We start from the raw sequence: 16,942 nt of genomic DNA on the forward strand, positions 1-16,942 counted from the left end.
AGTTGTAGGTGGCTCTGAAAAGAGCCTTTGGGTTAGCAGGGCTGAAGGACTTATTTGCCCTTAGCCTTGTGGTGGCTCTCAGTCTTCTTGGGCAGCAGCACGGCCTGGATGTTGGGCAGGACACCGCCCTGGGCAATGGTGACTTTGCCCAGCAGCTTGTTGAGCTCCTCGTCGTTGCGGATGGCCAGCTGCAGGTGGCGCGGGATGATACGGGTCTTCTTGTTGTCGCGGGCCGCGTTGCCAGCCAGCTCGAGGATCTCGGCGGTCAGGTACTCCAGCACGGCCGCCAGGTACACCGGGGCGCCGGCGCCGACACGCTCGGCATAGTTGCCTTTGCGGAGCAGCCGGTGAACTCGGCCGACCGGGAACTGGAGGCCAGCTCGGGAAGAGCGGGTCTTGGCCTTAGCGCGAGCTTTGCCTCCCTGCTTGCCACGTCCAGACATAGCGAAGTCTCAACTGCCGTTTCCAGTCAGTACGGAGCAGGAGAGCGAAAACGCACCTTTATAGTCCGCGCTGGGTGCGAAAAGGCCCCTCTGCGATTGGTCTGTCCGAACAGTTCATTTAGACCAATAGAACGCGGCCCTTTTGGAAGCGTGTTTTCATTGGACGAGGCGGGCTCTTGGCGTCACACAGGCCTGCACACCAACCACAGGAGGTCCTTGACACTCCCAATTTGCATAAAGCCATGTAGATAAAGAGGAGCCTCGGGGAGGCTTTGTTCCGTAGCTCTCAGCCCTCTCTCACCATGCCTGAGCCAGCGAAATCCGCTCCCGCGCCCAAGAAGGGGTCGAAGAAGGCTGTGACCAAGGCGCAGAAGAAGGACGGCAAGAAGCGCAAGCGCAGCCGCAAGGAGAGCTACTCGGTGTACGTGTACAAGGTGCTGAAGCAGGTGCACCCGGACACCGGCATCTCGTCCAAGGCCATGGGCATCATGAACTCGTTCGTGAACGACATCTTCGAGCGCATCGCGGGCGAGGCGTCGCGCCTGGCTCACTACAACAAGCGCTCGACCATCACGTCTCGGGAGATCCAGACCGCCGTGCGCCTGCTGCTGCCCGGGGAGCTCGCCAAGCACGCCGTGTCGGAGGGCACCAAGGCCGTCACCAAGTACACCAGCTCCAAGTGAGCTCTCCACAAATTGCGCAGAACCAAACGGCTCTTTTCAGAGCCACCCCACATTGCCATGAAAAGCTAGCTGTACTCTTGGATGTTAATTCTGATCCTTGTTCAGTCACGAGTCACGTTTTGAAGGGACCAAGTTGTAGTTGTTTATATTTCTAAGTCTTGCTGGGTTGGGATTTTTGTGATAGGGAAGTAGGTTAGGAACTGCTATCAAGTTACTCGTTTCAAGAACAATCGCTGCATTTTGTGCATATTCCTTTCCTAGTGTTCCTCTAACACTAAACCAAGTTAATTCACACGGGTATCTCTGAGAAGAGCCTTCGCCTCCGAGTTACTTAATGTTCTCTGAATACTATCTTAGCGATCTGCTTGATTCCGCTGCGGATATCCAGTCATTCAATGGCAGAGCGTGGTGCTGTCCATTTCATCTCGCCAGGGTCTGCCGCTAGCGTTTAGTTTCCTCACTCCCTACACCTTTTCCCCTTTGGCTGCACCCGGACATTCTAACAAACCTTAAAAATCAACACATTATTGTAATGGCCTATTTCAAATAGCGGACCAAATTGAGAACTACTTTGAGGAAGGCGGGCAACGTCCCAGTTGTAGGTCCGCCTTCTTTCTCTTTCAAACCTAGGAGAAGGCGGAAGTCCCAACGCCGCTTACCAGAGAACCCTTGAGGACATGTTGGAGACAGTTGGTGCGGGCTGTGCTGTGAATTCCCCCGAAGAGCTAGAGGGGATGGATGCTGCAGCTTAGAGATGTGAGTATTTTACGCAAGAAATCGCTCAAAGCCTCTAATTGGATTACAAACAGAGACACTAGCTTTTGGCCCTAGTTTCATACTGTGTCAGTGTGTTAGTGTGTTGAGAATGTTAGCTTTTTAGAGTGCTCCATGAACTACAATACCATCAAGTATTCTCACCTGCTTCTCAAATTAGAGCTCTGTAAGCTGGGGAGGGAGGAGAAGAGCAATTTACCTAGTCACAGGGCAAGGAATAGGGTCAATTATATTTAGGTGACTGATAATCAGTCCAGTCGCTTAGCAGCTGAACTGTTTTATTTTAGGTCATAATCCTCACAAGAGAAAAGAGAGCTTTTGTTTTTATCATTCTTGCATGGTATCAATTCACTTATTCAAACTTACCCAGTGTACATGATCTGGTGTTGTACCTGACACTTGATCCAGATAGGACAGCTCTTAGCTCTGCTATCTTTTGGCAGGCTACAGAACTGGTTCTGCATGTTTTCTTTTTGTGAAAATGTGAAAATCTTGAGGATTGCAATTACATATTTAAAGAGAATTCAGGAGCAATCATTAAGTATTTATTGCCTTCTGGGGGGGAGGGGCAGGGGTCGATCATGGAGCCTGAACTCTGAGCCTGGGCGCTGCCCCTCAGCGCTTCAGCTCAAGGCTAGCGCTCTACCACTTGAGCCACAGTGCCACTTCCAGCTTTTCCTGCTTACGTGATGCCTTATGTATGCAAGGCAAGCTCTCTACCACTGAGCCACCTTCCCAGCCCTGCAGTACGCTTTACATTAAGACACATACAAAAACTTCTTTATAGTTTATTGTTTATCCATGTGCAAGATAATGCCCTAGAAAGATCTTTTAATTGATTAAATGATTTAGTTTCCACTGCCATCTTACTTGTGAAATTATAACCATAACCTTAAATTACTATTATATCTATTTTACAGATCCAAGAGTAAAGGTAAGTAAATTGCCAGATGTTGCACAGTTAATATAAATATATTCACAGATTCTAGTTTTAGTAACTACATTTTAAGAGCAATACAGTAGTTATCTTTTCTTCATTAAGTAGCTGTACAAAGAGATGTCACTTCCATAAGTCAGGTTATGAATACAATGCATTTTATTCACTATCACCCCATCCATCATTCGCCCCCATTTTCCCCCGCCATCTCCTACCCTCAAGTTATGTCCTTCAATTTTATGTAATGTAGCCTGTGCCCATCTTCTCAGGCTTGTAACCATTGCATGCTATAGAAAAGAAAAACTGTCAGTTATGGAAAGCAAGATGCAGGATAATGAGCAGTAGAGTTGTGCACATGTGTGAATAAATGTGAAATAGCTCTGGAAGGATACTAGATAAACTGGTAGCTATAGTTGCCTCCAAAGAAAGGAAGTTACGTAACAGGTAGATGAAGGATCTTTTCCTTAAAATCCTTTTCTGATGTCAGAACTGTATGTATATTTTATTGCCTGTCAAAGTCCCAAAAGCTAACCCGTGAGATCCGAAAGGATTGGTAATTTGGAAGGCCTTTCCCCAACATACACTCAGAACACCAAGTTTCCTGGGAAGGTCAATCAGCCCTGGCTTGATAGGAATTCAGATTTCTATCCTGGGTGTAGGCTAATTGGACCACAAGCCTTCTGGAAGCTTGGGGATAGCCTAAAGTCCATGCAAATTGTAAGCCATTTACTGCTTACCTCTACTTCCTAAGATAAGGTAGTCATTTATCACTTGAATAAGATTGTGTCACATGCTTGATGTTTTTTACTCCAAGGATATTGAATAACATTGTATCACATGATCAGTGCTTATGACTTAAAGAATATTGTGACCTTACTTTCCGCACTGTACTCTACTCAAATACCTTGTGGAAAGGACCTTGGGTACCTGGAGCTGGCGTTTAGTGTCCCAAACCCCAGTCCACAGTCCTAGTAATCCATGGATGAGGGTGCAGCCCTCATGACCTACATACCATCCAGTAGATTCTTCCTCTCATATAGCATTCATTGGGGTAAGTTTTTACCATATGAATTTGGGGAGGCATATACAAACCACAGCAAGTGCAAATCTTACTTTCTCCCTTAGCCCTGCCTGTCTTCAGCAGTGTCCTTGAGCCTCAGTTTTTGTAAACAGTAGAAATGAGATGATTCAGGCAGGGACTTTGTAAGAATGATTTTATCTGAGGAGTATATTCACAATACCCAAACTTACAATAAATAGTGGATCTATAAATTATTGTACTGTGGGAGGTGCGACTAGCTGTGACTAACCACAGGTTACTCAGCAATTGCTTTGATTGGGCCAGGCATAGGAGCTAAGGGGCACAGAAGAATGTAGGAGCAGAGTGAGTACACAATAGCATTGTAGGCAAAGAAAGGAATATCACAGTCAAAGAATCAAAAATGGTGCAATAAGGCTAGTAATTAGTACCTGTAATCCCAGTTATTCAGGATGCAAAGATCAGGAAAATTGCAATTTCAGCCTAGAAGTTAGTAAGACTCCATCTTAACAAGTTGGGTGTGGTGGTTCATATGTGATCTCAATTATACAATAAGCCATAGACAGAAGGTAAAAACAAGATGCCCAACCAGTTAGAAAAGTTCCCCCAGAAAACCCACATGAAGCATTCAGGGTCAGTTTTACCAAAGTTGTTCAGACCTCAGGATACAACTATGTGCAAAACTGCCCTTAGCATTTCAGGACTTCCAGCCACTCTGAGCTTGCTCTGTAAAATATGTCAGTTTTGCACAGGGGTGGCAAAGCAGGGAGAGAAGCATACACATTTGCAAGATTCCCCACTAGGTGGCAGTACAATTTTATTTTAAACGATTTGGAAATAATGTTGTTAACTAAGTCTCACCTAAGGCATGGTATTTGTCACAAGGAAAACTTGTGAGAAGAGTGAGAACACTGGCCCCATGGTGTAATGGTTAGCACTCTGGACTTTGAATCCAGCGATCCGAGTTCAAATCTCGGTGGGACCTCTTCAGCTTTTCATTTTCCTGGTTGTCTTTTAAAATGTTGTGTACCTTCCTATAATCCATGCCAGCGAACAGGAATGCTCCAATATGAGCAAGTCTCTATGCCAAAATGCTGTAGCTCTCCTCTCATACATACATTCCCATAAACTGTGATGTGATAAATACCTGGTCTGTGGGCAATAAACTTGGAGTCATTTTGCTCTTCCTGGGGGCCCATTGCTTCCAAGAATGCTCTCAACGAGGCAGGATTTACCCATATATGAAGGGCATACTTGAGTACCAGTCCTTAAATAGGCCATCTCATCCTATCATAGCTACACATTCCTTAGGCTCTTTGTTGTTGTTGTTGTTATAAAGGTGGTTATAAAGGGGTTATGTTACACAAGTCAGGTAATGAGTACATTTCTTTTTGAACAATGTCACCCATTCCCTCCCTCTCTCCCAGTCTTAGGCTCTTTCTTAGCTTTTGGTAAGCTTGTGAAAGCCTCTGCTCTTGGATTAAGTTCCTATTTGTGGTTCATTGTTGAGAACAACCCATGAGAATATTAACCCTACAGATTCCAGTCCAAGTCCTTACCCTTTGCCTGAGATATGTTTTTTTTACATTTGAATCATAGCCTACACAAATCCAACCTCACTTGTTACCATACCTAACATTAGCCCAAGATAGATAGTCACTAGTAATGTGTAAAATTCTGCTTATGCATTTCATTCCTCGGGTCTCATTTTCTACCTCCAAAACATGTTGTCCTCCATTCCCTCTTCATGAGATCTACATCCCTAGTGATTCCTGGAATATTTTCTTAGATCTGAAGACCTTCTCACTGCGGCCTTCACTTGGCTCCCTATGTTCAGCAGAACCCCATCTGCATTTCCTCAACACCCTAAAAATCTTCCAATACTACATCTTTTATTTGATTTTTAAATCAGGTTCCTCTAGAGGAGAGACCACACTACTTTGTCTTATTCACCTTTCAGTCCCCAGTCTTACCACACTTTGTTTATATTAGATCAAAAGTATTTACTGGGTCCATAACTTTTATCTAACCTCACGTCATCCTAGACAAAGTGAAGACTTTATGCTTGTGTTTGATTAGAAATCTTTCTGTGTAGCAAATTCTGGAGCCCGAGCTGTGAGACCAGGAGAGTTAAGAGTTTGGAAGGCTGCCTCAATAGCACTCAGAAGGCTGAGGGCTGGACCCTGAAAGGTTAACAGTTAAGGCAAGAAAGTTTAACTTACCACCCTAAGTGCACTTAAGTTAGAGCTGCTTGGACACTAAAAGCTTAAGACCTTGGAGATAAGATGAATGTCTGTGTTATGGTTTGAGTGTTTATTGTTCCCTTCTGCTTCCTAATGATAAGGAGTCCAATTATCACTGAATCTACAAACTATACCTCATGTTAATGGTTGTAACCACAAAATAGGTTAATAGCTGAGCCACCACCATCCAGCCCCGCAATTTAAGAAAAAAAAATTAATGGGAACTCAGAACTTCAGAAGCTGGTGAGCTCTGGACCCCCTAATGCCTTCTTTCCTATCTTTTTTCTCAGTTCTTCAGCCCAGTATTCTCCCATTGTGCTGTTCCTGGTTGTGTTTAGCAACCAGAGGCACCCAGTATGGGGCTCCAACGACCAGTGAACTGAAGTATTTGGAAAAGCCAACTGAAGAACATTGAAGAGTTGGTGGTCCAGGAAGGAACACACCAGGACCATGCTTCAAGACCATCAGGATAACAATGGGGCAAACTAAAAGCAAAAGGGCTAAGTATTTTGAGCTGATAAAGATGCTGCTGGCAGTGTCAGGAGTAAAAGTAAAGAGAAGAGATTTTGAGGATCTAGCCTGTTATATGGAGAAATATTGTTGCCGGTTACCTCCACAAGGAATGCTGCAAACGCAGCAGTGGAAGGAGGTGGTCGGGGCCTTTGAAAGGGCTGGCAGCCAGGGGAAAATAATCCCATGTAAAATTTGGGTTTTATGCCATTTAATTACAGTGGTATTGCAGCGTTCTCAAACTCCTCCACCATCAGAGTGTGGGTCTGTATGGGAAGCTCCCGTGTAGAACCAGGATAAGGATGGAGACTCTCGGTCTTGTGACAAAGAGCATTAAAAATGCAAAGCCTGGGAGAATGATGAGGAGTCTGCCCCCAGGTATGAGGAATTTAAACATTCTCAGGCCTCTCAGTCCCCTCCTTTGCTGTTGTCTGTTCCTCCAGTAGTGGGTCAGATGAGTTCCCTTGCTCAAAAGACAAAGGGAATTGAAGGCTTGTATTGATGTGCCTTCTGTGGCGCCAGAGGGCGGTTCCCATGCTGAGTATGCTACCCTGCCTTAGAAGACACTTTGGGAGCTGAGACAAGCTATCTCCACCTATGGAGCTACCTCCCCTTACACCATGGGCATCCTCATGGGAGTGGTAGAGGCTAAACACCTGATTCCCCAGGACTGGGAAAGCTTGGCTAAAATCCACTTGGAGCCTAGTCAGTATTTGCAATTAATTGTTAAAAGCTATCCTCTTTCAAAAGCACCTCTTTATTTTACTGGCAGAAACAAAAAGGGGAAGATAGACATATTGTTCCACTAATAATTAACTCCCCTTAGGAGTCTACCCAGCAGAATGAAATAATAGTGGTCATCCAGCTGCTCCAGGGTTTCTTTAATCTTACTAGAACTCATTCCCAATTGCCCAGACTTTGTCCCAGGGCAATGAGTTTGTTGATCACAGGTGTTCCCTCTACTATTAAAAGGGACAATGCCCCTGCCTATACTAGCAATAAGTTGCAAACTTTCTTAAATAAATGGTACATCAAACGTTTTACAGGAATCCCATGTAATCCTCAAGGACAAGCCATTGTGGAATGAAATAACCAGGTCACTAGACCCCCAAAGAGCAAAAAGCAATGGGATTATATACCCTTAATTTTGACAGTGTGACTTTTCCATCCAATACTTCAGCAGCAGATAAACATCAGAAGGATCTGGAAAAAAAATGCAGTCTTCATGTCAGCTTATATGGTAGAGGGATGACAATAACTGGAAATCCGGAACTGTCAAAGTACAGGGCCGTGATTATGCTTGTGTCTCCACAGACTCTGCAGATGTCTGGCTACCAGCCCAAAAACTAAAACTCAGGAATGAAGAAAAGATCATCCAACATCAAGGGACCTCTGGAGGAATCCTTGAAGAAGATGAGGGTGACTGAAGGCTCTGAATGAACAGAACAGCACAACAGAACAGGGACCATTCCCACCTGGGGACAAATGAAGAATCTTTCTCAAGAAGCCAAAAGACGTCTAAAGGAAGCCTGGCACCAGTGGCGCACACCTGTAATCCTAGCTACTCAGGAGGCTGAGATCTGAGGATTGTGGTTTGAAGCCAGCCTGGGCAGAAAAGTCCCCATGAGACTCATCTCCAATAAACTACTCAAAAAAGCAGGAAGTGGCACTGTGGCTTAAGTGGTACAGCGATAGCCTTATATACAAAGAGGCTCAGGGACAGTGCCCAAGCCCTAAGGAGTTCAAGCCCTTGGACCAGCAAAGAGAGAGAGAGATGTTTAAAGGACAATGGACAAGAAATTAATGAAGTATCTTTGTTTTGTAATGATGATGGCACCTTGTAGTGCCTCCTACACAGTGCAAGCCTCTGCTTGGGGGGATTCCAATTATGGGTAAACCGTTGTACCTAAATTGTACTGTGATAGGTAACAATTCAAAAGTAGGACCTGTTCCATAGGTATAAAGACTGAGTTGAAATATTTGGTCAGAAAAATCTTGAGGGGCCCTTGATAAACATGATCAGTCTAATATCCAGTTTGGTATTAACTATACCAAACTTAGGACCTCCCCCGAGAATGAAGGAGAATATAATTGTTCCAAAAGACAGAAAAGTTACTCTAAAGACAATGTTCTTATGGGGGAAAAAATGTCACACTACATTGGGCCCCTGAGTCAGAATTTACCAGTTCTTCAAACATATGATTTCAGTTGGCCATTAATAATACCATACAGGCCTCTGACTCTGAGCTGTGAGGCCTGAAAGGATTCAAGAGCTTGGAATGCCATCTTGAAATGCCTTTGGAATGCTGAGGGCTGAGCCCAAGTAAGGTCAAATGGTTGAGGCTAACATAAAAGTTACTACCCTGTGTGTTTAGAGCTGCTTGGACACTACACTTAAAGCCTTGGAGATAAGATGGATGTCTGTTTTATGGAAGGAATTTTTTTGCTCCCTAACAAAGGAGTCATTTATCATGGGTCTTAAACACCAGGCCTACGTACTGTCTCTGAGCTCTTCAGTGCAAGTATAGTGCGCTAGCACTTGAGCCACAGTGCCACTTCCAGTTTTCTGGTGGTTAATTGGAGATCAGTCTTACAGACTCTCTTGCCCAGGCTGCCTTTGAACCTCAATGCTCAGATCTAAGCCTCCTGAGTAGCTAGGATTACAAGCATGGGCACCTGGCAAAAAGTCAGTTATTTCTAGGTATACAAATTATACCTTATGAATGTCTAACCACAAGATAGATTGATACCCTATTCTCTCCATTTATCTGTAGTTGCCCCTCCCCCTGTTCTAATCTCAGTAAAAACTCTTGTTAAGGAGATCTTGGGACCTGGTAGCAGGAATCACATCAGGTCACCTGGTTCCCCAAAACCTCAGTTTTCCAGCCTGGTTTCCCCTTCTTGTCCCAGTCACAGCAACACTTCTTTTGTACCAAGAAAAACCCTTCTGTACAACATATCCCATCACACAATTTAGTCAGACTTGCTGTCTGTAGGGAAGGGTACAAAAACCTAACCCAATGTGAAATTAGCAAGATGAAATCTTGGAGAATGAGTTAACTATGGACCCTGTACATTATAAATGTTTATGTTTCCTGTTGTGTGGACAATCTTAGTAACTGTTCTGAAACAAGACGATTTGTTACTACTTAATCAGCTGGTTTTTCTTTGTAACAAATGTTCCGGCTATAATTTTGGAAGAAATCAGGAAATAAAGAAGTTAACTTTTACAAAATCAAGCTGCCATAGATTATTTGCTAGTGAAAAATCATTTAGGATGTGAACAATTTGAAGGATTGTGCTGTTTTAATACAACTAACAATTCTCAAAACATTCAGAACCAATCAGAGCAGCTCAAAACGGATTGGGCAAGTCAAAAATTACTAATGACTCAGTGCCCCTAGGATGACTGTCTTGGCTGTGGCCCTTTTTGGGTCGAATAGCTTCTGTCTCAGGGGTCATCCTATTGGCTCCCTGTCTCTTCCAGGGTTTGTCCCTTTTCATTCATGGTTTATTAGCCCAAGCAGGAGTGAGAGCCGTGCTGTCTCAAATAGCAATGTAAATTCTGGAGCCGAGCTGTAAGACCAGGAAAGGGTTGAGAGATTCGAAGGCCACCTTGACACAGAAGGCCAAGAGCTGGGTCCTGGAAAGGGGATGCGGCTGACCGCACCCACAAAGTCCCTCTCCAAAGCCAAGTGGGAGTGGGCCTCAAAAGTGAGGCGGGGTTGGGAACTTTGGACCTTTAGGAATCTCTCCCCACACTTCCTCAGGATGAAAGGGAGAGGCCAGGGGTGGACCGGTGGCAGGGAGGCCCCATTCCCCACCCCCTGGCCCCTCCGTCGGGCTCTCAGGTCTTTGGGGGTCCCCTAACCCCGTGGTCCAAGCATACGTGTTTCCGTATTGCGTAAACACTGTCTTACCTGTGGCTTCAATTTTAAAAAACAAAAATCCCTATGTGTCCTCCAAAGCTCCTGGCGCCCAGAAGTTGATTTCTTGTAACAACAAAAAGATCCGATGATGAACAAGAGTGAAAAGCCCCTTGCCTCCCGCGGGTCCCTCACCTGTTAAACAGAGGTAACAGCCCGCATCTCACAGGGCTGCTGAAAGCCATCATGACCCCTGGCTAGCCGTGGCCGCCCGCTTTGGTTTAGAATTCTCTTTCCCAGTGAAAAAACAGAGACCCAGAGGCTGCGGGGGGGGGGGGGGGGGAGGGGGGGGAGTAGGGGGGGGCGGTATGGGGCACGAAGGTGTGTGGCACTAAGTTCTTGAACCACGACAGCGATGTGGAGGTGGAGGGAGGGGTCCTCCCTTTTCTAAATTAGCAGTTGTTGAACGAGGTTAGATACAGGCATGCCAGACTTTCTCCTAGAGAGGAAAAGGAGAATGCTTGGCGTGTTGACCTTGCAGACAATCAAGTTGGGAAAGTTTGAAAGAAGATGTTCGCTAAAAAGTTTATATTGAAGGGAAGATGCTAACCAGTGGCCCCATGGTGTAATGGTCAGCACTCTGGACTCTGAATCCAGCGATCCGAGTTCAAATCTCGGTGGGACCTATGGTTCTTCTTTTCAGGGTTCAATTTTCAGTCAGGAGAAATTATTTGGAGACATGGGAGCCAGATAGGAAGTAGAGAATGAAAGATATCTCCTTCACTAAGTGATCAATTTCCAACTAAACGTTAGTTTTTTTTGTTATATGAGTACCACAAATCAAATACTTACTTGTAGTTGTTTACATACCACTCTAAAGTTTAAAGACACCTTAAACCCGAAGAAAAGTATTGAAAATACAGAAGGTACTGGTAATGATGACTAAATTCTTAAAACATTTTTCTGTTTCAGAGTGGTCACAGCCTTCAAGCGTAAACATGAAAATTCCATGGCAAATATATAATAGAAGTTTTTCTCTTCAGAAGAGAAAAGAAAGGATTCCCAAACACTATTCAGTTCAGGTGTGGGCCTGAGTGCTGTCCCTGAGCTATTTTTGCTCAAGGTTAGCACTCTACCACTTTGAGCCACAGCTCCAGTCCTGGTTTTGGAGATAAGAGTCTCACAGGGACTTTTATGCCAGGATCCTTAGATCTCAGCCTCCAGATTAGCTATGATTACAGGTGTGAGCCCTGGGTGCCCGGCTATTTTTCAGTTTTTAAATAAAGCTATGGAAGTATACTTTTAGAGGATTCTACTTCACATCAAATTGTTAGTCTTTAGGCTCCTGTGAACACAATTCATTGAGAGTTTAAATCTTCTAACGTTTAGATTTTGCTGTATGTTGGCAATTACATTTTGGGGAAATGACTAACATTTGTGAAAAATTATTTTTAGAAGACTATTTTTTTAAAGTAAGAGGGCAGAAAATGTATGATTCATAAAGATGCTAAGAGATTAAATTCACTTAAAGACAGTTCCTGATTAAAACACTGAAGTAATAAGAAAAAGCAACTCCCATCATATCATGAGGAGTGAGGAAAGCCTGAGAAGTAGTAGAAAATGAGAATGAGTTTGGGCAGATAAGAAGTTCACTATGCCTGGGCTTGGAAGACAATTGTAAGAACGGAGTGAACATGCAGTATAATAGTGTAAAAAGCAATGCAAGATGCTTCCTCCTATTTACCAGCTAAGAGCCATCCTCTTCTTCATTATTTATTCATGATCATGGATCTTTTTTTATTTTTTTTGCCAATCGCTTTAATGGCTTATAAATTCAGTATTGCCCTTATTATATGGATATTCAAATTAACTCGTTTAATTAACCCTTGCAAACTGTCCTTCTGAGTTCTTTAACATGACACTGCTTTGTTTATTTTCTTCCTAGCATAATAAATTGCTCAGGGTTGACTTATTTCTACTGGCCCAGCCTTCAAGTAATTTAGTTAAACATGCTGATTCCTTTTAGTGGGGGAAATAGCATGTAGAGGCCAATATCTGTGGGAAGGGAGAAAGAGGGAAGTCTTAAGGTTGATTCTAGGATATCTATTTTTTGGTCTCTTTAATGAACAGACAAGGAAGTGTATGTGCATGCACAAGCATGCACATGTGGATACTTAATGCAGTGTGTGTACATCTACACATTTCTATATACTTGTATAAACATTTTAGAACTCGTGAGTTCTGTAACCCTGCTTGCTTGCTTTGGTAAACATTACCTATGTGAAACCCCTTCCTATAAAAAAATCCCCCATGAAAAGCAAATGGGGCTGTTCTCCAGCTCTGTGTGCTGGGGACAGACGCCACACGGCTCAGTGAAAAACTTCTAGCCATCCTTTCACTGATTGTGGGTTCAAGTCCCATAGGCTCCGGGAGCTGGGATACTACAGTACAATGAGCATTCTGGCTGTATTTTCCCCTGATCCCTTTTTTATTCTCAACTAACAGTTTTCTCTCCATTTTTTTTTTTTGGCAAGTACATCAATAAGAATTCTGTTTATGTGTTTCTTTTCTGAGTTTGTCCATGAAATTGTAATGCAAAGTTTTATTTAATGTATTCCAATGGTTTCTACTATTTGTTTTATTTTTCTTATGACATTCCCAGGAATCTAGTTTGTACAAATAGGGAGGAAAGAAACTACAAAAGGTGCCTTCTAAGGTTATTATAACATAGATTAAGCTAGAAAATTCACTACATGACTTGATCTCACATATAGGAATAAACAAAGGGGCAAAAGAAGCAGGAGAATTCCACCTAAGTAAATAGGCAATTTAGCATTGATTCACAGTAACCAATCCCTGAGCAAAAACTCAAGTGATGCTTTTTCTGTAGATGCAAGAAACTACACAATCACAGTATATATTCTGTTTACTAGAAGATACACATTAACTTGTTGGAAGAAAATGTACTACACAATCACAGTATATATTCTATTTACTAGAAGATACTCATTAACTTGTTGGAGGAAAATGTACAATTTGTCACTTTCTCTTCCCAAATAGGATTAACTTCACTTTAAAAATGATTAAAAAGGGAGTTAGGTGAACATTTGAAGAAAATAAAAATGTTAAAATGACTAAAAAGGGAGTTAGGTGAACATTTGAAGAACCTAAAAATATCATTCATACTTCTAAATATGAGATACACCCTCCAAAGATTCTATTGCTTTCCGTTTTGGAAGTCAAATAGACTGGGGAAGTCATATGTGACAAAAGGGATAGCATAGCAGAGTCCATCGACCTCTGGGTTATGGGCCCAGCACACTTCCGCTGCGCCACTCTGCTGGCAGCACGTACAGCCTGCTTTACTGCCTTATCATGGAAATATCCATTTCAATGCAGCAAATTTTGTTATTGTTTTTGTTCTGATTTGTTTCTTTTGCATGAACCAGAAGATTCTGTCCTCCCAAACAAGTTGAACTTTCCACTCTATCAAAGATGATTCAAAGTGTGACATCTCTTCCAGGGTAAATCCAACCAGGTCTTCAGAAACCCAAGCTTGGAAAGAAAATAGGAAGGTACAAAGTGAGACTCACTGTGTTTAGGGAGGAGTGAATTAGCAAATCCCTGCCCTCAAGAAAAAGGCTCATTTGTAGTCCTGTCAGCAGACAGCTTTCACAGCCCAAGTGGGTTGTCTCAGACCAATGGCCTACACAGAGACCTCTGACACTTTATCCTCTACTATTTCATAGCTTTCCTCTTGCCCAAACTTCTACTTCCTGTCTTTTCAGTCTTTCTTTGTTTTCATTAAAATCTTATTTTTCCAGTCCCAGGATAAGCATGGGGTTGGTGGTCATGAACATACCAGCAATTCCATTTGGAATTTCTTACTTTTTTTGCCAAAAACCAGAGAGACACTAAGGCAATTATATTAGGAAGAAGTTACAGAAGAAGAACATGAGAAAAGTTGCTGGAAATGGTTCAGGTGGACAAGATGGTTCCTGAGCAAAACTGAACCAGATCCCACCAGGTAGACATGGGACCTTAGTATCTTAGTAGTCCTTAATGTGAACCATTTTATAACATAGAAGTAACTACCACTTAGAATAGACAGACAGACAGACAGATAAATAGATAGGGAGATAGATAGGACGATATAGAGATATATGAAATTTATTACCTCCTCCTGAATTTTTCACTCAGTTTCTCGTTCTGTTAGTCGCCTCCACCAGATACCAGAACCCAACCTGTCATAAGATAAGATTTGGGTAAAAAATCCAGAATCTCTCTCTTCCTCTCCATGAGGGTTTGTCTTTTTTCTTTCAAGGATCTAGGTGCTGTGGCACTTGGGCCTCTTTACTGAAAAACCAGTGAGGAAGGGAGAGGAAGATGCAAGGTGCTTGTCACATGATACCCAGAGGTTACCTAAGCAACTGCTCATGTCTAGTCATTGTAATGAGGTTCCTTTGGTTTTATAGGCACTGGAGCACACCTGAGATTCTTCACCTGTCCATGTCCACATTTGTCAGGATGCTACCTAATTTCTAAAAGCTAAAGGAGCAAACCCTTTGAAGGAAAGATTAAGGATGAATTTTAAAGGAATTAATTACTTCAGGAGAACCCAGTACTTACAGACATAAATAAATGAGCAGAGAGTGAGGGAACAGATGATACTGTGTGAAAGGTAATGTACTTATTACCTGACTATGTAAATGTAACCCCGCTCTACAGCACCTCTAAAACAACAATAGGGAAATTTACAAATACATAAATGAGCAAAATGAAGAAAGAATGCTTGTTTTCTTTGTTTATGGTATGAGGGATTGAACCCAGGTTCTCCTGATTCAAGCTGTCTACTGCTTGAGCTAGGACCTCAGCCTAGGGTTACAAAGAAAAGTTCTTGTATCCTGGGACATTTCTCACAAGGGAAGTGGCAAAGAAATGGGCCGATTCTGGCATGGAGGAGTGGCAATTGAGAGTACAGCGGGCAGAGAGGGAAACATCAGTTTCTCAGATCCAGATTTGAAGCCAGGGCATGTGTTCCCATCCTACCATCAGCAAAGATTCCTAGTGAGAACACCAATTGGACATTTCTCTATCTTTGCTCCATACATCCCTTTCCTCCATTTACATGGGGACCAGCAGCTTATAAAACAAAATATCAGTCTCGCCTGTATGTTTAAGACACCTGCATTCCGTTTATTCAGGCTTGCACTACAAACTATCATATAGACTGTGATGAAGCTTATTTTCTGTCTTACAGGCTAAAAGCTCAGGATTCAAGAGTCACAACCTTGGTTTCTCCCAAAACCTTTCCTCCTTGGCTTGCAGATGACCACCTTCTCCCTCCTTCCTCACAAGGCCTTTCTCCATACCTAGACCCACATATCTGATGTGCTTTACATGCCTAGTTTCTTCCCTTTCAAGAAACTTAAATATCAAGATAACAAACAACATGAACATCAGAGGCTACTGATTTCTATTCATTAAGCAGAGGTCATTGGCAAGTATCAGCATTCGCTCTCGGCCCCGCCCACCCCCCCACACCAGGAACAAAAGCAATCTTGCAGTACCTTGACCAACTTCCCGAGTCCATGATAGAATACACTCCACATACTAAGAAATTACACACAGCACAGTTATTATTTCCAGAAAGGCAACAAGGGACAACAGAAGCCTAAGATTTATTTAGCAAGCTCTCCTTCACCAGGCTCAATAAGCATGCCAGGGCAGACAGAGTATCCACTGAGCATGCTCCACTTGCACCACAGATGGGGAATGTCACATTCTGCCTCAGACTATAGATAATCTTCTCCTAGGGATAAATACTGGGGTGTATCACCCTTCTCTCTTTCCCCATCAGCCATAGTTCTATCAGACCCAGCTCACTGCACCAATTTCATGTTCAAAAGTACCAGTCCCAAGGGAGGACTCTCAATTTGTGGTGATCATCAGTAAGCCAACCTCCCAGAATAGGAGTCTGAACATTTCCTCCCACTGCATTCTGGGCAATAGTTTAACCAATTGCCTAAAATAGAAGACAGTGAAACAGAAGACACATGCCACAATTTATATGAAGCAAGAGCAACACTGAGCTCACTGAAAAACAGGCTCCCATGGCCCTTCGATGTATTTTTGGAAAATCTGGTTTTGAGAGCCCCCAAAGGCCAAGCTGTGAGATCCAAAAGTATTTGGAAGGATGGAATGCCTCCTCCCAACATGAACTCTCAGAAGCTGAGTTTACTGGAAAGGTCAATCAGTTCTGGCTTGCTAGGAATTCAGACTTGTATCCTGAGTGAAGGCTAGCTCATTCCACACCAAACTTTCTGGAAACTTAGGGATAGACAAAAATCTATGCAAACTATCAGTCATTTACTGCTTACACCTGCTTCTTAAGATAAAGAAGTTACTTATCACTTGAGTAATATTATACCACATGATTAGTGCTTG

At 43.1% G+C, this 16,942-nt stretch overlaps 2 protein-coding genes, 1 long non-coding RNA gene and 2 other non-coding genes across 5 annotated transcripts; 4 read left to right on the forward strand and 1 right to left on the reverse strand.

Annotated features, from left to right (window-relative positions):
* Window positions 1-50: 50 nt before the first annotated feature.
* LOC122111533 (histone H2A type 1) lies at window positions 51-455 on the reverse strand. Its single transcript, XM_042684399.1, has one exon. It carries the CDS (start codon window positions 441-443, stop codon window positions 51-53), a length of 393 nt encoding a protein of 130 aa, XP_042540333.1. The 5' UTR covers window positions 444-455.
* A 290-nt stretch (window positions 456-745) lies between these two features.
* Window positions 746-1,141, forward strand: LOC122111545 (histone H2B type 1-C/E/F/G/I). Its single transcript, XM_042684411.1, has one exon. The coding sequence runs from the start codon at window positions 746-748 to the stop codon at window positions 1,124-1,126; it is 381 nt and encodes a 126-aa protein (XP_042540345.1). The 3' UTR covers window positions 1,127-1,141.
* A 627-nt stretch (window positions 1,142-1,768) lies between these two features.
* On the forward strand, window positions 1,769-8,228 carry LOC122111558. Its single transcript, XR_006148012.1, has 3 exons — window positions 1,769-1,882; window positions 6,410-7,007; window positions 7,944-8,228. It is a non-coding gene; the product is annotated as an uncharacterized LOC122111558 (long non-coding RNA).
* Window positions 4,790-4,861, forward strand: Trnaq-uug. Its single transcript has one exon. It is a non-coding gene; the product is annotated as a tRNA-Gln (tRNA).
* Window positions 8,229-11,109: 2,881 nt separating the features above from the next.
* On the forward strand, window positions 11,110-11,181 carry Trnaq-cug. Its single transcript has one exon. It is a non-coding gene; the product is annotated as a tRNA-Gln (tRNA).
* The last annotated feature ends 5,761 nt before the right edge of the window (window positions 11,182-16,942 follow it).

Source organism: Dipodomys spectabilis, unplaced genomic scaffold, assembly GCF_019054845.1.
Source record: "Dipodomys spectabilis isolate Male_0828 unplaced genomic scaffold, ASM1905484v1 ptg000085l, whole genome shotgun sequence".
NCBI classification, from domain to species: Eukaryota; Metazoa; Chordata; class Mammalia; order Rodentia; family Heteromyidae; genus Dipodomys; species Dipodomys spectabilis.

Excerpts from the sequence above, each read along its gene's own strand:
- LOC122111533 (XM_042684399.1), bottom strand. The coding sequence starts at position 443 with ATGTCTGGACGTGGCAAGCAGGGAGGCAAAGCTCGCGCTAAGGCCAAG.
- LOC122111545 (XM_042684411.1), top strand. The coding sequence starts at position 746 with ATGCCTGAGCCAGCGAAATCCGCTCCCGCGCCCAAGAAGGGGTCGAAG.